The following is a 21,675-nucleotide window of genomic DNA, read 5'->3' as shown; positions in this document are numbered from 1 at the left end:
AAGAAAAAAACAGCCAAAGGCCAGAAATTTGATAATATATCAAACCTAGAAAATAAAAAGTATCGGTATCGGTAGCAGTATCGACATCGGTGATACAGGCCCTGTATTTACTTCACCTCAACTTATTAGTTCTACTGTAATCTACATATTATTGATCTTGCTAATGTCTGATACAAAAAGGTATCATGTCCCACAAAATACAAAGTATCACCAGAGGTACTTTGCATCAAATTTTGAAAACTATAGCAGTAAAATACACCGATACATTAAATATATGTTGGAATATTATCCACATTACATCAGGAGAAAGCTGGTGGTAAAAAAAAAACAACTGAAATTTTGCTATTTTTTTATATGTAAACAAACATTTTAAATTAATTCATTTGGGATTATATTGGATGTATTCCTCCTTCTTACCCGCGGGCAGCAGTAAGAGGCATGTTTTAGTGAGAGCAGCTTCGGTTGGCAGCCGAGGAAGAAAGGGAAGACGTCACATGATGGAGAGATGCAGCCAGCCAGCAGTAGCTGCCTCCCGACTAATCACACAGCATTAACATAAACCAGCTAACTCCACGGGCTAACTTGGACAGCCATCTGCCTTTCATTTTCTTATTCGCTCCGAATTAAAAAGCCGCGAAGAGCAGACAGAGAATTGACGGACGGTGCGAAACGAAGAACAACGTCACCGTCGCGCACGGTTACCTTAGTCCCTTCTTGCATCCAGCTGAAAGCGTCATTTGACAAAGCAGGGAAGCCCACGGTTGGAAACTCTACCTTGGCTAGCAGCGGGCTAGCCAGCTTGCTAGCTGCTAACATTGCTAACTGTAGTTAGCTAGCTAGCGAGCTGTGATAAGTTGCGTCATGGAGGAGCTTGTAGTGGAAGTGAGAGGCACAAGTGGAGCCTTTTATAAGGTAAGTTACATAAATTACACCTCGCTTATGCTACAGTTGCCATAGTTTGTTCAAATATAAACAATGAAGAACAAAAAAATTAAAAATAACAGCGCCGAGCTAGCTCTCCGATGCCTGTTGGTGGATGTGGGCCTCTTCTCTGTGGCCAGCCTCCACCTAGATCGGGGCAATAATAAACCAGAAGACAAAATCTTTTACGTTTTATTTGTGTTTCCCTCCGTACTTAATTGACGTCCACATCCCGGCCGGGTGTCTGCTAAACCAGAACGGTTAATTTAGGCTACGTGGTTGTATCCGTTTAAGAGATGAAGAGGAGAGCTTCTTACAGATGCTCACAGCTCAACTTGCATTGATGTTTCAGCCAAGATGATCAATAAATGAGCAACAAATTGTAGCAGTGGCTGCTTGGTGGGCGAACGAACAAATCACATTATGCTAATACTACTAGTAGACTGAATTAGAACCCTGTCTTGAAATCGATGGAGTTGGATTTAATCGTTTTTTCAAGTATGTATGAAAAACGACTGACGTTGGTGTGTTTTCTGAGCTTCTAGGCTTTGAGTTGACGGTGTAAATCAAGTAAACGATTAAAGAAATCCAGGTTAGCACTCTATATTCTGTAATATGATAAAACAGGCATATTTAAATTGAGATGATTAGCCTTGTTTGAGATTTTCCACACCACAACAAAATATCATTTGGTATTTGGGTAGCCAATAAATAAAGGCTTCACACAATAATAAAAAAAAAATCTATATCTCTTTTTACTAGAGGCTACTAAAGTCATATTTCTTTTTAACTAAATATGACTTTTTATTATTGTTGTTGTTTACATAGTAATAAAAAATTTATCTTTATTAGAGACTAATTAAAGTTGATTGTAAAAGGTATTCCTGGCTGTAAATGAACTGGTCAGACTGGGTTGTTGATGCAGGTTGCCAGTCAGGAGATATCTCACTGGTCATAACTGAAGTGAGCCACACTTCTGACAATCAGTGTGTGATCTAAGATGTGTTGCATTTCATAAAAGGTAGCTGCTGTAAATCAACAAGCATGCTGTATTCCACAGAAGCAATGTTACTGAACAAAATGTCCATTTTATATTTGATTTCGGCATTGCAACCAGATCGCACGCACTATAAAGTGTCAGTTTGGGAAGGGGGATTCTTGTCTTAAAACGTATAAAAGCAGATCATCTGCATCCATCTCACCCGAACACCAGCGTACATATACATCCTTCATATACAAACCAGTTCACCTTTATCCCATCCAATGAGAATCTACATTTATGCCACCTCCAGCTCAGCTTTTCCTTTTAATTCTCCATACTGGACATCACAGCACGCCTCACCGACATCTTGTTATACCTTCCTCTTTCTCTTCTTTACAACTCTATGCCTTTTCCTACCATGCTGTGTGGTTGATTTCTGGCACTTATTTGCACGCCGTGTAACTTGCTAGTCTGACAATTATGAAAATGGTTACATATTGGTCGAAAAATGCTGACGTTATTGACCCCTTAATCTTAATCTGTTGTTAAAAAATAAAAATCTACAGTACAGAATACCCAAGTGGGCTCTGGGCATCTGGGGTCGGGGTTAAATTGGTCCCTGTATTTCCTAAACTGGAGCTGAAAAAACTGGCTAGCACTTTAGCTTTACAAATAAAATAATTCAATCACAGATTTGAAATTGTTAACTAAAAAATCAAAGTTTTTAAAGAAGAATAATCCAATCTAGATCCGACAAGTCTAAGGAGTTCCTCATGTCAATTGGCAGCCATGTTAGTTGGTTGCCTTAGCACAGGCTGAAGACGTCGCCCTAAAGTCCAGTTTAATGGTAAATAATAGCAACTTTGCTTCTCATCATGTATGTTGCCCTAGAAGTAACTATGGATTTTGAAGTGATGTTTACCCAAACTGGTTTAGATGCCAAAAATCTGTGAAATAACTCTTTATCACACTCCCAAATCAGAAGCTAACTTCGGTATTTTTGGTGTGACCTGTGGGAAACGTACAGATACTAAAACCTAAACGTTCAGAATGTTGTCAAACGCTAAAAAGAACTCTCCATCTGTATGAACCAGGAATCTTCTAAGTGATGGAAAACCACGAGTAAGAATTGGTCAGATATTTCAGTTTCTTTTATAGAGTTAATTTAAAATGCTTTTGTGACGGATGTTGAATTGCAACAGGAGCTTGATTAAAAATATTAGACAAGTGTTTAGTGTGTGTCTCCTCGTTTATGTAGCCTATTTAGGAACATCTCTGGTGGTCTTTTAAAGTCCGACAAGCGTAATGCTGTGGACCCCACGTTTTTTTTTTTTTACGGTTTTTAAACGTTTGGGGTGTGTGTGTGAGAGAGTTAATGTAATAGAAATCTTGTTCTTGGTGTGTTTTCAGACTTGATAGTCTGGTTGACTCTGTTCAATTGGGGACCGAAACTGCAACATTTGTTCCATTTTCAGTTGACGCGATTGTCTTTCATACTGCACTTTGTCAAACAAACTGAAGCCTTTGAAAAGCCTGTTCCCCTCCTCGCCTGCGGTGACGCTGCACCAAGAAACGGTGAAGGAAACGGCACAAAAACGTCTGAAGAAGGCACTGAAAGCAACTTCCTTCTTCATGAAATGTAAACAAAAATGGAGAAATATCAGAAATTAGCGGTTGTTTGATTTCTCTTTTGTGTTTGGTAATTTCTCCCATTACCGCTAGACTGGTCCGTTTGTTTTGGTTACACTATTGTCCACTTCCTGCTTTCGGAGTGGCCTACGGTGTGCTTGGTGATTGCATCTGAACCACACCAGAGTTCCCTTCCACCGAATCAAGACCTAGGTTTTTCAGTTTATTGGTCCACATCAGATTTCGACTATGCATTCACACCTCCACAAAAGAACTACGCTTTGTAGGCAAATAAACTGGACTTCGATTAAAGCGGACTAAACAGCTGTAGTGTAAATGCACACCAATGATGGCAGGCAGAAAAACGCCAACACTTCACTACATGAACATTTGTTAGTTTTTACTTGGATTAGTGTGACTCCTTAACTGTAATTCTGTTGACTTCTACAACTCAGGGAGGTTTTAAGAAAGCTTTCACTGACTATTTCAGAGGTTTATGGGAAGCTTCTGTTTTTGCTTGATTTCATCCGTCGCTGACTGCAAGCCTTTAAACCCAGTGCTACTCCTCAGGCAACACTCTGAATCTTTGAATTAGTCGTTTCCTTACAGGCAGGATGTGTCCTATTTGCAGTCTTTTATGCACATGAATGCAGATTGTAGCGAGATACAGTCAAACTGGAGTCAAATGTCTTACGGAATCAGTGGAAGAGGATTAGAGCCACTGAAAAAAAGAAAATAATTCTTTAATGAGAATTAAAGTCAACATTTTGAGGAAAAACCCAGAATTTTGCAAAGAAAGTAAAAATTCTGCGGGAAATGTCAGAACTGCAAAAAAAAAAACAAAAAAAAGAGTCAATTCTGAGACGAAACTGAATTTTACAAAAAAAAGTCTGATTTTTGTGAAAAAAGTCTGAATTTTACAAAATAAAAGTCTGAATAATCCTCTTTTTAATAGTGGCAGAGGCTTGTTTAGTTTTATATTTTCTTCTTTTTTTTTTTGTACCAGAACAATGCATCGTGGTAACTATTAATTTCTTTTATGCTTCACAGGCTTTTGTGAAGGACGTCCACGAGGGATCCATCACTGTGGCATTTGAAAACAAGTGAGTAATGTAATAAAAGGCAAACATAATGGCTGTGTTTTCATCTTAGGCCAACGTTATGAAGTCTGTTTTTACTGTTTGCGTGTCCCAGTTGGCAGCCGGAGCGTCAGATCCCGTTCCAGGACGTTCGCTTCCCTCCTCCGACGGGCTTCAGCAAAGAGATAAATGAGAGTGATGAAGTTGAGGTGGGTGGGAATAGTTCCGTTTTCTTTTCAAGAATTGCTAAAACATAAATGCAAAGAATGGAGTTAAAATGCAAGTTATTGAGGATCAATGCAAAGGTTATTGAGAAATGAACTGCGTGTGTTTGTCAGGTGTACTCCAGAGCGAATGACAAGGAGCCGTGTGGCTGGTGGCTGGCCAAGGTTCGCATGGTCAAAGGAGAGGTACGGCGGGATCCACATATCTTTATTCAACCTTTAGAATAGATTTTAGTTTGGTAAAAACGTTGATCGTCTGTTGTAAATGTTCCTTTAGGAACCTTTGACCCTCACCTTTTCCTGTTTTCAGTTTTACGTGATCGAGTACGCGGCGTGCGACGCCACGCTGAACGAGATCGTGACGCTGGAGCGGTTACGGCCGGTCAACCCGAACAAGCCAGCCACCAAAAACACCTTCATCAAGATCAGGCTGGAAGTCCCTGAAGACCTGCGACAGATGCAAGTCTCATTCACAACCCACACCGCCCTTTTCAGTTCTATTAACACAAACAAAAATAAAACATAACGACTCGTCTTGCACGTCGCGTTTCCAGGTGCTCCAAGGAGTCGGCGCACAAAGACTTCAAGAAGGCCGTCGGCGCGTTCAACATCACCTACGACTCTGAGAAAAAGCAGCTGGTCATCTTGGTTCGTCAGCAGATTTTAACGTCCATAGTCGTCCGCCTGTGTTGTGGATGTGAGTAAAAATCCAGCTTTACCTCCTGTTGCAGTCAATGAACGAGGTCACGACAAAGCGGGCCAACATGATGAGCGACATGCACTTCAGGAGCCTCCGCACCAAACTGTCGCTCATGATGCGGAACGAGGAGGCCAGCAGGCAGCTGGAGGTACGCTTACAAAACTGTTCACACCTTTTGTGTGACACGCAAACTCAACTAAAACCCTCCTGTTTAGGATTGTATTTGAAACATAATCAATTACAAATTTATTGATGGAATTTGACTTAATGTTGTGTTTTGATTATTGATTCTATGTTGCTTTGTGTTTCTGTGTTTGTTATGATGTAAAGCACTTTGAAATGCCTTGCTGCTGAAATGTGCTATACAAATAAAATTTGATTTGATTTTTGATTTGATCATCTGTTTGTTTTTGTTAAGATTTTAGGTCAGGAGTCTGCAATCCTTTGAAATTGGAAGAGTTTTTTTTTGTCTTCAGTCCAGCTAAATTAAACATTGTTTTATTTAGAGCCGCAAAATACGTAAAAGGTTGTGGATATTTCCCATAAACGGCAAACCAATCAAATTATTGATGTAGTTTTGTTTGTTTCAGAGTTCCAGACAGCTGGCGTCTCGGTTTCATGAGCAGTTTGCAGTTCGGGACGACCTGATGGGTCTGGCCATCGGGACTCACGGGGCCAACATTCAGCAGGCGCGAAAAGTCCCCGGAGTCACCAACATCGACCTGGACGAAGAGACTTGCACCTTCCACATATATGGGGAGGTAGGAGGGCTTCTCCAGATCAACTGCCACACCAACGAGGTACTACGTGATGAAGAAGAGGGTAACAGCCTTTTAATTGGTCTGCTTTTCCCAGGACCAGGATGCCGTCCGAATAGCTAGGAGCTACCTGGAGTTTTCTGAAGATATCATCAAAGTTCCCCGAAACTTAGTCGGTGAGCATAATGAGATCATGCGCTCTAACTCTTTAGTTCATATTTGCTTTCTCTCGCCACTGACCGGATTCGGACCCCCTGCAGGAAAAGTGATTGGAAAGAACGGCAAGCTGATCCAGGAAGTGGTGGATAAGTCCGGTGTGGTGAGGGTTCGAATCGAGCCGGAGAACGACAAGAAGCCCTCAGCGGCGGCCGCGGCAGCAGCAGATGAGGTCAGTGGTGTCGGGATGAAAACGCCTCAGTTTCTGGATTTTCTTCACATCTCTTCCGCATCAAACCGTGTTTGATGTTCTTCAGGGAATGGTGCCATTTGTGTTTGTGGGGACCAAGGAAAGTATTTCCAATGCAACAGTGCTCCTGGACTATCACCTCAATTACCTTAAGGTGTGTGTTGCTTCCCAGAAGACAGATTAATAGTGTTGTGTAGGTGTGCATTGATAAATCTGCAACAATTTCCTTAATTTTGGGAGATTGACAATAGTTACACATACAACCAATCCCATCCTCCGATCTTATGTTGTCTCTGTAAAGATCTGAAAATCAGCCTCTCCTTGACAGAATCCATATTTAAATAACTTTTCAGATAGAAAAATTGGTATCAGCCAAAATCAGAATTGGCAGGTCAGGCTTTTTAAACAGACTGTCCACGCATCATTAAAAAGCCTTAAAGTGTCAAATTCTTGTATGTAAAATTAAGGCCTTTAAAATATCTCAAATTAAAATAAAAAGAAGATCAAAGTTGCCCTTAAATGCATTTATTACAGGTCTTAAACTTTGTTGTGGCTGAAATGTTTCAGCTAGTATATTCTACGTAGGGATGATTTGTGACTAAATGCAGTTGAGGGGACTTTAAGTTCATCAGCTGCTAATAAACTGTTGCTGTCTAACTAGCTAGCTTTTTTTCTGTGTCTTGTGAGAAAGTGCAAATTTATCGCTGACAGATGCGATTTTTCATAAAAAAATATAACATTTTTCTTTTGTTTTCTGTTGATTTATAGGCCTTAAATTTCATTCATGCTGGTCTTTAAAAGTCTTAAATTTCTTTTAAAAGATTAAATGAAACCAAATTTAAAAAGAAATCGCAGAAATTGTGCTAAAGATTGGTGATCGACCAAAAACCTGCAATCGATGCAACCCTAATTTTGTTTTGTTTTTCTTGAGGTACACCAGTACACCTGGTCAGGACTGTGTCCTCTTACTGGAAATGTAATTTCCTGTTTCATTGTCTGCAGGAGGTGGACCAGCTGCGCTTGGAGCGCCTTCAGATTGACGAGCAGCTGCGACAGATAGGGGGCGGGGGCGGTGGGGGTGGGGCAGGCCCCCGAAACCCCAAAGACAAATCCTATGTGTTCGATAACGGGATGGGAATGGGGATGGGCAGAGGAGCAGGAGGTGGGAAGCCCTACATGGGAGGAAGAGGCGGACGGGGCCGGAGAGGGGGCGGGGCGGCGTTCACCTCAGGTGTGCTCACCGTAACTCTTCCTGTTTCTTCATGCGCCGGTTCGTCGTACTTCCTCGTTTACCGTAAACTCTTTTGACTTTCGACTCCACAGGCACCAACTCGGAGGCGTCCAACGCTTCGGAAACGGAGTCAGACCACCGAGAGGAGCTGAGCGACTGGTCCCTGGCTCCCACCGAGGAGCTGATGACGGGAGGCGGGTCCCTGCCCAGACGGACAGACGGCAGGAAACGAGCCGGAGGGGGGTGCCTGAGAGGCCGCGGGGGCAGAGGGAGAGGAGTGGGAGGGTATAAAGGTGATTATTGTTATTCCTCTGCTAGGTTAGCAACCTGAAATAATACATATCTTTGTGTTTAGGGCTCACACAATTAATCGGATTAATTGTGATTAGTCGATTATTTCAGTAATTGTCTACTAATTTAGTAGTTGATTCACCTTTAACTTTAGTGTTTTCAAATATAAACACCTTTGTCTGTAAATATGCTCTACTCAAAACTCGAGTGGCATTTTTTTAAATTGACTACATGAATGCTATGTTTTTCCAATCTGAATAAAGATTTTTTTTTTTTTTTTTAGCTGATAACCATAATCTATAATGTCTTCGGAATAAAGCCGCTTTTCACTTTAGGTTTATTATACACAGTCACCATTTTATGATTTCTTTTGACTAAAAGGTATTTTTAGTCAAAAGTATTTGTTTTTGTGTTGCCTAGGTGATGACATGCAGTGGGGCGAGCCAAGACCTCGTCATGTAAGGGACCCAAAACCTCGAGGCCAGGAAGACACACTGCAGGTGAACTCTTGCTGGTATTTCTCTCAGATACCAATCTGATAGAGAAAAACAACTGAATTGATTTAAAACATTTCTTCTTCATCTTCCTCTTCTTTTTAAATACAGACATAAATGTACCAAATTACACCTTTATTTGTTAACTGTGCACCAGTATAGCACATTTAAGTACACCAATAACGTCACAAGAATGGCCAAACATGTAAAAACAAAACAAATTTAATTTGTTCAGTCAGTCCAGTTAGGAGCAAAACATCTAATGGAAAATAAAAGAGAAACTAAAAACAACAGGTTGACTATTTTTGGTCAAACACGTAAAAATAAACAGCAGAAAACCTTCCTTCAAATGGTTCAGAAAGAGCAACTAAAAATTCTAAATACAATGTAAAATAAATAAAGCATGATATCAGAGCACAAAGCGTAGAATTAGACTGAATAGATCCACCCTCCTGGATCAGGCACATTGTCACAGAAAGAATTTTGTTCAGTATCTGTACTGATACAGGTGTTGATATGAAATCGGTGCATCTCTAGTTTCAGTCATGAGGTATGAATATGTTAATAATAAAAACATGGGAGTGTGGGAGCGGATGTAATGTTCTGTTTTGCCCCGCAGATCCGTGTGGACGGAAACAACGAGCGCAGCGTGCAGCACTCATCAGGCGGCCGAGGAGGAGGAGGAGGAGGACCTTCTTCATCCCAGAGTGGCATCGCCGTCAGCGGGGACAGCCAGTCCCGCCATCACCAACAGAGACCCCTGAGAGACCGGGGGATGAAGAAGGACAAACAGGACGCTCCGGCGCTGGTGAACGGAGTGTCGTAGATGCACCCACTGAGGACCTTCTCTCTCTCTCTCTCTCACACACACACACACACACACAGGCAACTTCTCAAACACCATCTTATAGTTTCTGGCGTATTTTATTTTATTTTTTTGTCTTTTTCTCGTCTTTGTCGCACACAAGAGGACACGCATTTCCATTGGCATGGAAACGTTTAGCGAAGTCTTGATCTGTTCCCGCCTGCTGCCGTCTCCTGTTCTTCTCTGGACTGTTTTTGGAACAAGAGGACAAGAAGAAGAAGGTTTTGACGAAAGCTCCTCTGTGACAGAAGGGTTAGCTGAGGGGGCGGGAAAAAAACGCTCCCATTTCACTCCATCAACACCACAAATATGTATTTTTTGGGGAGTTTTTTTTTTTTTTTTCCCCTTCGGTCTCATTTGGGCTTACTCGCACGAGAAAACGGGAACGACGACGGCGGCAGCAGAAATCTGTGGAAACGATTTCATCCATTTGGCAAAAAGTTTCAACGTTTTGAACTCTTAGAGATGATCGCAGACTTTGCTGTGTCCAAACATATCCCTTTCCCCCACTGGTACAGAAACACGTTTTGCTTCTCTAAAACTCCCAAAATCCAACATTTTCAAAGTCACCCAAAACCAGCTTTCTACACCGTACCTGTTCAAAAAAAAAAAAAAAAAAAAAGTAGCAAATCTGAGATTTTTTTTAATTTTTCGTCCTGGTGGGAAGACGTTTGGTTGTGGGGGAAAAAATGTTTGCAGATGGCACTTTACTTTGATTTTCTACCATTTTTCCCCACACTGAAATACAAACAGGTAGGCACTCCTAAAAGCGACGCTCTACATCACGCTGTTATATAAAAAGGTCTTTGTTTGGTTTGATGCCTAAATATTGTAAGCTGTCGGACCCCGTCTCTTCTGAAGCATACAGACTTAAACCTGAGGCCAGCTGGTGTGAAATATCTGTTCTATTTTTTTTTTTTTTAAAAAAAAGCAAATTAAAACTCAGCAGCAACTTCCAAAAGTCTAGGTTTGTACTACGTCGATGTCAACTGTCATTTTGTAAAAAAATAAATAAATAAACGCTCCACCTCTCTTGTGAGCAGATTGCTGATACGATGAGAGAAAGGTTAAAAAAAATAAACACCGACTCATGGCTCCAGCCTGTAAAATAAAAGATTGATGCTCGTATACGGATTCATCGCAGCACGCCTGCACTGGTTTTAGACGATACTGCACTGATTCACAGGGTGGTACTAAAGAGCTGTCGGGTGACGACTCCTAACCTGCATTTTACTTTGGTTTCTGGCTCTATTTACTGACATTAAAAGAGTCCACTTAAGTGGAGGGCAGATGAAATGGCTCAAACAGGACAGTTCTCCTGTTTAGTTTATTAATTTGTCAAGTCTTTTCATTTGTAAAACATATTTGTCTTAACTGTAGATGAAATATCAGTTGTTTTTGGCTGAGGTTTTGCCCCCCCCGTTCTGCTTGTCCAACATATTTGTGATCTATCTCTTTCCTGTTTACCTTTTTTTCCCGTCAAAATCACATTTTGGCTGCATCTTGTAAACGACAAAAATGAGACATTTTCCTACAGCTACGGAAGTCGGCGAAGCGGTCATTATGTGCCTGTGATTTTTTTTCATAAACTGTGAGCTTCTCGTTTTTCAGTCACCAAGAGGCTCCTTTATGTTTGTGCCTTGGGTTTATGTTCCTCCTCGTCTGTAAATTTGGCAAATTATAAAGGAAATCGTCATCAGCGTAATGATGCATGATGGAGATTCTGTGATTCTTCATGAGAGAAATGGCTGTTTTAAAAGTTGAAGTCCCTGAGTTGTTTTTTTTTTTTGTTTTTTTTTTGGTACTGTTTACATAATGGAGGTCAAAACAATATGATGGGTGTGAACTGTAATCATGACGCATTTTAACGTTGTATTCATTGATTTCTGTGGATTTTCTTGCATGGAAGAGAGCAGTTTGGTTTAGCTTGGGGAGAAAGCCTTAAAAGTTGATTTACTGTTGTTTTTTTCCGTTAAAGTTCTCAACTCAAACCGACCGCAATAATGGCCATGGGCTAATCTAGAGAGGGGATTTGATTTAGGAGACAAAATGACTAAGACTAGGTTTATCAATGAATCCGTAGACTTTCTTATTTAACACTCAAATCTTCTTTTTCATAATTCTCACTAGCTGCGTTTCCATTAAAAGTGTGCACAAAACTTTGTCAAAACTTTTTTTTTTTAAATTGTGAATTAGCTTGTTCATCCAATAGGTCATTATACCTACCGCGCAGTCATCCTCAAATACTTCCTGTCGTTTTCTTCTTCTTGGTTTCTGCCAGTGGTAAAAGCTGCTTGTTGGTCACATGACTCGTGTGATGCAAAAAAAACAAAAACATTTCCATTGCAGTTTTGCGACAGAACTATTTTGATTAAAAAAAAACAAAAAAACTTTTTACCGAAAAACAAGTTTTTTAGTAATGACTGTTTCCATTAAGTGAATTTATATTTGAAATGCGCCATTTTATAGTCAATGGAAATGCAGCTATTGAAGAATATGTTGGATTTTGTCAAGATTCGCGTACTTGTATGTTGGGATGGTTTTAAAAATAGTCAAATTTAGGTAAAGCTAATAGTGAAGCGAAGACGGTACAGGTGGACGTGACAAAACCTTCATATTAGCAAAGCTAGACATTAAAGTTTCTTGTGGCCTGCTTCACAAATCCTACTAAAACCAAAACCTTTGACACAATTCTTGAAAAGAAACAAACCTTTCTAAAGGAACGTCTGAATTACTTTTATTTAAGAACTCTGACAACTCAGTGTGTAAGGGAAACCTTAATTTTAATTTTGTGACACGTGCCTTCGATTATGGCTAGCATCACAACCTAGATGGAGGATAATTCAGCGTCTCAAGATGGTAAAAAAAAACCTGATTTGTCTTGAGTTCTCAAAGCTTTGGCTGAAGTCCGACTGCAAAGAAGTAAAGGTTCAGGAGTCTGGTGGTTTCAGCTCTTAAGGACGGTGGCTGCCGTAAGCGCCGGACCTCTAGGTGTTGCATCTACAGCATCAGACTGAAGCCTGACGGCTCATCTGTGAAATTCTGTGCAGGCCTCGAGTGGCCACTCGGCCCTCGCACGTGCACCATTTTTAAAGTTTCATTTCTGGGTATGAAGCGGTAAGTGAACCTGCTCCTACTGCCGCTTTAACACCTGATAAATGAACCGAAGAGGTGGCTGTGATTAGGCCAGGTTCCTTCTTTTTTTTTTTTTTTTTTTTTTTAAACTTTCATTGCATGAACATCTTTCTTCTGGACTTTAAAGACGTTACGTGGAGTTTGACATAATTTTTTAAAAAATAGGCGTTTGGCTTCAGTAGCCAGTCATGAGCTGAAAACGTACACCGTAGAGTCAGTGACACGTAGAACTTTCTATAACATTTTAGAAAATGGTGACATGAGTAATAAATGATGAAACGAGTTGTTTTAGAAGTCGTCTATTTTTTTTTTGCCCCCTTTTTAATTATGATGTATGTATGTATGATGTTAATTTCTCCATCACTAATATGTTAAGACTTTGCTTTCACTTGTTTACACTCCAGCCATGTTGCATTTAGTTTCTCTGGTAAGGATTCCAACCAGTTCATCAGCCAATGGTTCCAGTGAAACTAACCTATGTATTGTCAGTAGGGCATCTGCGTTCTGTTTAACAAAAAGAAGACAAAAAAAAACAAAAGAAGGGAGGGTGGCATATTGTATATAATGATGTCATTATTTGTTTAGGAAAAGATTTGTACAATTGTTTAAAATGCTCTCTTATGCTATTTTTTTGTTTTGTTTTTGTTTAATATTGGGCTAAATGCTAGAGCTCTTCAGAATAAACTCAATGCTGTGCAGTAAAGTAGGATTTGGTTGAAATGCGGTTGATATGAACAGCTTTGCAGAGGGAGTCGGTTGTCATTTGACATTATGGAAATCTACCCAAAACTGAATAAAATACTGAACCCACTCAGGGAATTTGACCTAATGATTGATGGAAACTGTATGACAATGACAGCATTAAAGTAAATGTCAAGAATTTATGAACGCTTTAGATTCTCTGTTGCCCCCAAATCTGCATCTGTTGTAGTGATGACTAAAATAAACATTTCTGGGCCATTTGATACATAAGTTGGCAAATTTTGTGGGTTCTGATTGGTTAGTCCCCTTGTCATTTCATACCTTTAGAGTTTCGATTGTCTTCTACATTATTATTATTTTTGGTTATTTGGAGAGATGTAGGTGCCAAATGGCCTTTTTGAACCAGCTAAACCTTCAGCTTGTATTCACTTTGACAAAATAAATTGTAAGAAACTCTCCATTATCTTCTCAAAGTCTACTGTAAGGAAATGTAGAGGAATCACCCCAAGAAATACCTACCAGCCAGATGTGAGGTATTTTTGCTTATTTTATTTTCATCACTATAGTTCATAAGAATGTCTATAAAAAAAAAATTCTGACAACGCAGTGATTTTAATACTCGGGTACAGAATGTTAGACGTGACAAAATGGCATCACCAGGGTATGAAATGATATGACTTGGCGATGGGGCTAATTGATCGGAGTCTGGATTTCATGACTCCCTTCGATGTTTTATGGTCTGCAGGAGCTTTTTCCTCATTCTAGATTTAGAAAGAAAGAATAGTTTGCCTGTTGAGCTCATGACTCGTCATGTTGCATTTAGGAACAGTCGTGAACAACTCTGAAATTAGAAGGAAAAAGAAGAAGCTACATGCTAGCATGTTCTAGCTAAGGTGTTGCTAATTTCAGAGCAGCTACAACAAAGACGGTTAGTGTAGCTTAAACTCATGAAACTCGTTTTGACTTGCTTCAAAGTGTAAAAACGTGCTGGTAAACACCACTTTATTTATTCTGAGCTACAACTGAACATAGAGTGATAGCAGAGGTCTATTTTAACTGAAGAGACGCTGTGTGTGATTGTTAGCCATGTCTGCAGTCTACACTAGCATCTCCCTAGCGCTAATATAAAGGGTTTCAGCCTTGAAGAAAACACTTGTGGCTAACCTGAAGCAAGTATTATGTCCTACAGTATGTCGACATGCATAATGCCGTAGGATGGATTCTCCCTTTAGTTTCTAGCTAAAAGTGAACCCTGAGACTTTCTTGCTCTCTACATGTACAGCTAAAGAAATAATAACCAGCCTATTTTTGTCATTTACGAATACCCTAGGTATTTTTTCAACAACAAAAACTGTTATTTACCCTTTTAGTGCTGCCAGGCAGACTTATCTCCCACAGGATAGATGGTACGCACTGATCTAGTTGGGGTTTTTTTAGACAGTGTTATAAATGTTTCAGAGACCTTTTTCATTTTAGCGCTGTTGTCGCACCAGATTGGAGGAAACACCCTTCACCTCCGGTTGTGCGTTGTTGTTTTATGGAGCCTCCAGGTTCAGGTGGGATGTGTTTTTTTGTTGTTTTTTTTTACCTCCGGGAGAGTGAATTAGTTCTGTGGGGAAGAAAAGCGGAAACATATTTCAGTGTTTGGGTTGGATCATTAGGGAGATCACTGCTGAACAAGACCAATGTATGTAAATAACTATAAAACACTAAAGTGAAAGAAGACTGTTGCATGCTGACCTGGTTGAGGTCACTGAGGAGATGTTGCTTTGGAAGCATTTTAACCAACTGGTGGTGACGTAGTTAACTAGTAACCTGGCATTTAAGCAACTCACCTGAGATCAGTAGAGCTCATTTCATGGCATGAAGCTCATCTCAGTGGGTGAACTATCAAGAACTTCGACTTATGCTGAGATGCATGAACAGAATTGGTTGCGGCCAATCACGTGGCTCTGGAACCGTTTGGGGTCCCAAAATGGAAGTGGGCTGTTACGTGACGCCATTTGAGACGTAACCATGCAACGTTTTCTACATGGGAACCTATGAATATGAATTCCAATACAACTGTTTAAACCATGATGATGGATTTTTTTAAGGAGCAATCCTTCTGAAACTTCAATCACTGTAAACCCACTTGTGTCTCACCTAGAAATGTCTTTGTAAGCTAGTGGAAGTGAACGTTGGGTCTTGGAGCCTGCCTTCAACATTTAGGCCGTTTCGACAGAGAATTGGGCAAAAAGTAGAAATACATCCGATTGGAAGTATGTACTTTACAGATTAGCGGAGAGTCTATGTCTGTGGCTATAGGGTGTAGGAGTGCATGTGATTGTCACATTGAGTGCTGTCCTGACTATAGAACTGACTTAGTTTGGGAAGGTTTTGTTTGTTTAATCGGAACACAGTGGAGTCGGACCAAATGCTGAAAGGTCCTGCTTTGTTCTGACTTCACTTGAAACATCAAATTTGGTATGTATGTCAAGACATTTAAAGATACTTATGAACCGCCATTAGTCCCATTGCGGTTCGTCTTGGGCTAAAACAAGGTCTATCCAAATTGTATTTTTTATTGTTAGTTCAGATGTCAGACAGCAGTAATTTATAGAAGGTAACGTTGAAGACTACTAGGTGTTCACACTATGGGCTATTCAACTATAGATTGCCAGAAAGTGACGACTTGCAGAGCATCTGTAGATACTTAAACCAGGGTAATTCAAAAAGCTGTTAAACCTTGTGTGCACTTTTTGGGCATTTTAATCTTTGTTTTCTCTTTTTGTACATACTACCTGCATTTAAGATGTTTGGGTGGACATGTCTGGTTATAGTGCAATATATTTTGTATGCAAGCAGTTTCAATAAATAAAGTTTGATCTTCCTCCGGTATCTTGGGCGCATTTTTTGTACCTTTTGTGTGATGCTAACGACACGAAGCTACTCCTTACCACTCTAAAAGTTTTGTACAGTTGTCATTTTCTGTCAAAATTATTATCGCCCGAGCGTCGCATGGCGCAGTGTTTAGCACGAGCGCCCCGTAAAGAGAAGCTAACGGCCTCGACGAGACCGTCACGAGCTCGACTCCCGTTCTCGGTTCCGTTGCCGCATCCGTCGGGTTACTGTCTAATAAATGTTTAATGTCTCTAGTAAAGGCCACTCGGGCTGAAAAAAAGTTATTCGTGGCAATTGTGGAAGGTCCAAACAACTACTTCCGGTTCCGGAGCCATTTACAATGGGAAAATGTTCAAGAGATATGACTATATCTACACGGCATGAAGTTAAATTTAGAATTTTCAGTTTAAACTTCCGATATTACAAGGGGGGTTCGGACCCAGGTCTCAGAACAAATTAGAAAATGTTTTCTAAATTCTTAACACAATAAATGCTAAAATAGTAATTTATCTAGAAAATTGTTGATGTTACAAACTTAGATTTATTCAAAGATCCATAATAAGATATGCAAATCTTTCAGTCTAGCAATTCGATTGCGATTTTTAGGGTCACGATTCGATTCAGAAATAAATTCTTTTTTTCAAAAAGTCTAGAAATTCTGTTTAAATTATGTGACGGACAAAAGGAAAACACAGTACAAACAAATTATTTAAAACGTTCTGTACGGTTTTCTTTTTTTTTTTTTTTTTTTAAAAAAAAGAAGCTATACATGTCTAGGGTGGGAAAGACTCAATTTCACAGTGTGTTCGCAAATAGAAACGGCAAAGACGTACAACTTAAACGTATTTTGAAATCAATTTTTGAATGGATTCATAATTCCCAGGACTAATTATAATTTCTTTTCTGTGCCTCTGAATAATAATAAGAATTAATAATATTGATAATAATACTGAGAAATATGCGAGTGAGCAGTAGCAAAAAACCCCTCAGATTTAAATAACATGTCATCAAAATGTCTCAAAAATCCTTTAATTTTATTAGAATGAGGTCCATAATAGAGTCTCATATCTTCATAAAAAAAACTTCCCCCCCAAAATAAAGTTGAGTAATAAAATCAAACTGTTTGCTTAAAAGTAGCATTAGGTGAAAAGATTTAAGATTTTTACCAACGTGTAATACTAACTTTCAGCCACACGGGGGAACTGTGGCACCGTGCTCGCTCCTCCCACAAGGCATCACAAGGAAGCCGAAAGATGAGCCAGAAGAAAGCCTGGGTACATTTTTGAAAATTCATGACATGCACGTCTCTACTTCTGCAAGATACACAGCAAGAATAATGAGCTCAAGGCTGAGAACTTGGTACTTCCTGACTATTTTCTCATTTCATGTTCTTTTTCATGTGTTTATGAGAGAGAGAGCGATGGAAAGAAAGAGAGAGAGAAATAACTCTCAATAGCCTCTCAGAATCATTGTTGAAATTATTGGCACTGCTGTATAACTTCAACATTACCACAGAAAGACAGGAACAATAATAATTGTGAACAAACAGCCACCCTGTTGATGAAGGCTGCGAGCGAGGAAACAAATGTTATATTTGTCTCTCTGTTTTTGCCCCTAATTACAAATTCTCCTCAAATCTATCTCTTCCTATCACCCACTTCTCTAATAACTTATCCAACAACTGTTTTATTCATAAATCGTGTAATTTCCCCCCCACTTCTTCTCTCTCTTTCTCTAGTCATTCTGTCTCTCAGTGTCTGACCTAGTTTTGGACTCCCTCACACACACACACACACACACACACACACACACACACACACACGCCCACACACACACAGTATCCATGTTCCTGCAGGTGCTTAAAACCCTTTAAGATTGGTCGTATTTTGATGCGGTGTTTTTATGGTGCGGTGATTTGTGAGGCCGGAATTGGTCGACCATATGAAACAGCACTTTGAGACAATCAGCCAATAACAGGAAAGGCAGCCAGTGTTTTAATGCCCAGCCTCTCTCTCCCTCTCTCTCTCTCTTTCTCTCCTTTCCTCTCCTCCAACCAAGGCTGTTGTTTGCTGGTTGTGATGCAGACTCGTACTGGCATGTTGCCCCAGACCAAACCAAAGAAAAAAAAAAAAAAAGCAAAAGCAGCAACACGCTGGGAAAAATAAACAAAGACAGACACACAGCACATATCAGGATGTTTCCTTTCTCCGGTGCAGTTTGGACTCTCCGTGCTCCATCATCAAAGGAGGTCCAAACCTACCTGAGAGAGAGAGAGAGGAGTGAAACAGCAACAGTTGACAACACTTCGCACACGCTGCGTGGAAACTTTCAACCATCTGCTCTGTCCTTATTCGTAGCCTGGCGTAGACAGTTTAAAAAAAGAAGAAGAAGAAGCTGCCGCCGCTGGGCATGTGGTGCAGGAGACGTGCGATGGAGAACACGTTTGGTCACGTTAATGCCACAGCTGAGCTGAATGGAAAGCGATGTGCTTGGAAAGAGGACAGTGAAGGAGGTGACAAGGAATTTCACTCACTACGTACTCAAACGTAGCTACCCAGCAGCTGGGTTGAAGAGACATCTTTTCAAATTTGATTGAAAAAAATGTATAAATTCACAGTGTCTTCCAAAAGTATCGATTGTCTAGAGATACCCCTGTTACTCTGATAACTCTAAAAAAGAGAGTATCCATATTTTATCTATTCTACAAGAAAAAACAAGCGGTACATGCGGTAAAACTTTTCTTCCGCAGGATGTTGAATGTTTTCCGTATTAAAACTACCGCAACTTAGATCAGACTTTAAAAAGAGCTGATTAGGGCAGTAGCCCAGGGCCTCATTTTTGGGGGGTTACCTAAAGATTTTCCCTTTCTGTTTTTTTGGACCCAAATTAGATTAGATGTTTTTTTTGTTTTTTTTAAAGGTTTTGTTGGCTCTAGTGGCCTTTATTTGAAAGTAGTTCAACAGAAAACAGGGTAATGACAGAGGGGGAAGACATGCGGCAAATGTCGCCAGGCCGGGAATCAAACTTGCAACCACCGTCACGAGGACTAAGGCCTTAATACGTGGGTTGTGCTTTGCCCCTGCGCCACCACAGCAGCCCAGATGAGATGTTTATAATATTTTTGGATTTTTTTTATGAATACAAACAATATCCAGTCATTTGAAAATTATGATGTTACAGTCAATTACTTTGGGAACATTACAGGGTTATTGGGTAGGAGACGCATTAAACCTACCGTGCATCAATTCATGTCTGCTGATGCATAGGGCTACCTATTAATGTACTGTAATTTCCATTAATAGTAATAAAAAAGTTCTTTCTTAGTTGGTGGGGCACCAAAACTGGCTCCAGCCCAGGGGCCCACATCCTTGTATATCCGGCCCTGACTGCAGCAGTTTCAAATAATGTTACTGTGAGTTTTGTGGAGGGAAACGCTCACAGAACGGTAAGTGACCAACAAGCATCAACAGAAACGAAAACTGCTGCCTTTCTAAGGCGGTCCAAATAGAGTGAGGTCTCCAAAAAAAGAGGAAAAAATCTCGAAAGAATCCTCTGTTGTTTTTCACACACAAAAGAAAACAGAGCAACACAAGTTAAACATGTTACAATCAGCACGTCTCATTGTTCACCACTTACCCATGAAAGTAGTGAAGGTGAAGCACAGTTACGATATGTGACTGTTAATGTACATCATATGTTTGCAATCGTATTTAAAGCAAAAACAACAGAGTAACAGAAGTAAAAGGGGAAATTCACGTGTTCAAAGAAGGACATGTGAATGCCACCAAATGTCTGTTGTTGTTCTTCATAAAGTATTCAGACTAGCACTGATGATCAACAGGTGATTCTAGAAACATGGAGAAAATATGTAAAAGTGTTAGATTTGATTACAATATGTCATGAATACTACAGTAATAGTAATTGGTCCACTGGAAGAAAATGTCCAATTTCTGTCCAGCAGTGCTGGAAGTGTTCAGCATTAAAGCCAACCGAATGAGCATAAAACAGGCGAGCAAGGATCACCAGGCATTGTTGTGAAGTTAGCTTTGTGTGAAGATGTTTGCTAACAGATCAATAGTTCACAGTGGATAATAAAAAAAAAAAAAGCATCAGCCATAAAAGTACTGGTGTGTGACTCATGTAGTGACAGTGGAAGATCAAAGAACATTCAAATCATCCAACACGTATCGTTGTCAAATTTTGTTTAGCTTATTTTGCATTTCAACATTTATTTGAAGAGTTTTGTACCGGATGTAGTAAACAAATAAATAGACAAATTAATTAATGAATAAAATTGTAAATGAATAAATAAAATTTTCTTATACGCGGATGATATCTTGCTGTTCACAACCAACCTTCAGTGTACTGTCCCAACTGTCCTATATACGATCTCTCAGTTTGGCAGGCTTGGTATAAGACTGAACTGATGCTAATTAGAGATTACCGGGTACTAGAGATTTTAATTCACTTTATGAAGAGAACCCACCCCCCTTGTGGTAAAACTGCAAAACAACATTCAGTTTTGGAGATCTCTCCCCATTTCCCTGGTGGGAAGAATTAATGCAATAAAAATGTTTTTTCTCCCTCAGATCCTTTATCTGTTTCAAAACGTTCCCATATTTTTACCTAATAGTTTTGGTTTTTTTAAGAAACTTGATTCTATAATCATTCCATTTCTATGGGACTATAAAACACACCGAATTAGCAAAGCTCACCTTTGCCAGGCAAAATTGGAGGATGGACTGGCCCTCCCAAATTTTTCATTCTACTTTTACTCTTGTGCCCTTTGTATTATTACAATTTGGCTAGATCACAATTTTACACAACCCAGGTGGGTCACAATGTAAAAGGAAGACTGCAGCCCTTATGAAATTGGTGCTCTTATTTCGTCACCACCAAGTACAGACAATAACCAGACAATAAGCAGCCGTCTGTAGTTCATCAAAGGTAAACTTAATGAACTTTATATAACTGGTTTGTAAGTTTAAATTTAGTATACTTACAAACTAAATTTGTAAGTATTTACAAATACTTACAGTTGTATGCCGTATTTAGTATACAGCATACAACAATAACTCCATCATCCACAGTACTATATGTATTTGGAAACAGATAAAATCCCAGTTTGCTATTGGGTCTGTATCTACCTCATTACCAAGGAATCCCTTCATAAAGTGAATCCCAAGGAATCCCTCATTTGTCCCTTCCACTTTATATTCAGGTTATACGCAATGGAAAGATTTAGGCGTCAGGACTATTGGTGATCTGTTGGTGGGTGGTAATTTTGCCTCTTTCTCTCAGCTTCAGGCCAAATTTGGTCTCCATAAACACAATCATTTTAGACACCTACAGGTCAGGGCATATGTCAAAAAACA

At 39.8% G+C, this 21,675-nt stretch overlaps 1 protein-coding gene across 1 annotated transcript; it reads left to right on the top strand.

The window, feature by feature from the left end:
• The first annotated feature begins 468 nt into the window (after positions 1-468).
• Positions 469-16,295, top strand: fmr1 (fragile X messenger ribonucleoprotein 1). Its single transcript, XM_028008850.1, is given in 15 exon segments — positions 469-912; positions 4,583-4,635; positions 4,727-4,820; positions 4,950-5,021; positions 5,146-5,294; positions 5,390-5,483; positions 5,567-5,683; positions 6,126-6,296; positions 6,391-6,469; positions 6,554-6,752; positions 6,754-6,853; positions 7,702-7,930; positions 8,023-8,223; positions 8,642-8,721; positions 9,335-16,295. Coding segments are annotated over 15 exon segments (1,896 nt in total). The 5' UTR covers positions 469-861; the 3' UTR covers positions 9,542-16,295.
• The last annotated feature ends 5,380 nt before the right edge of the window (positions 16,296-21,675 follow it).

This window comes from Xiphophorus couchianus, chromosome 23, assembly GCF_001444195.1.
Source record: "Xiphophorus couchianus chromosome 23, X_couchianus-1.0, whole genome shotgun sequence".
Classification (NCBI taxonomy): domain Eukaryota; kingdom Metazoa; phylum Chordata; class Actinopteri; order Cyprinodontiformes; family Poeciliidae; genus Xiphophorus; species Xiphophorus couchianus.
This window is presented reverse-complemented; position numbering and strand designations above follow the sequence as displayed.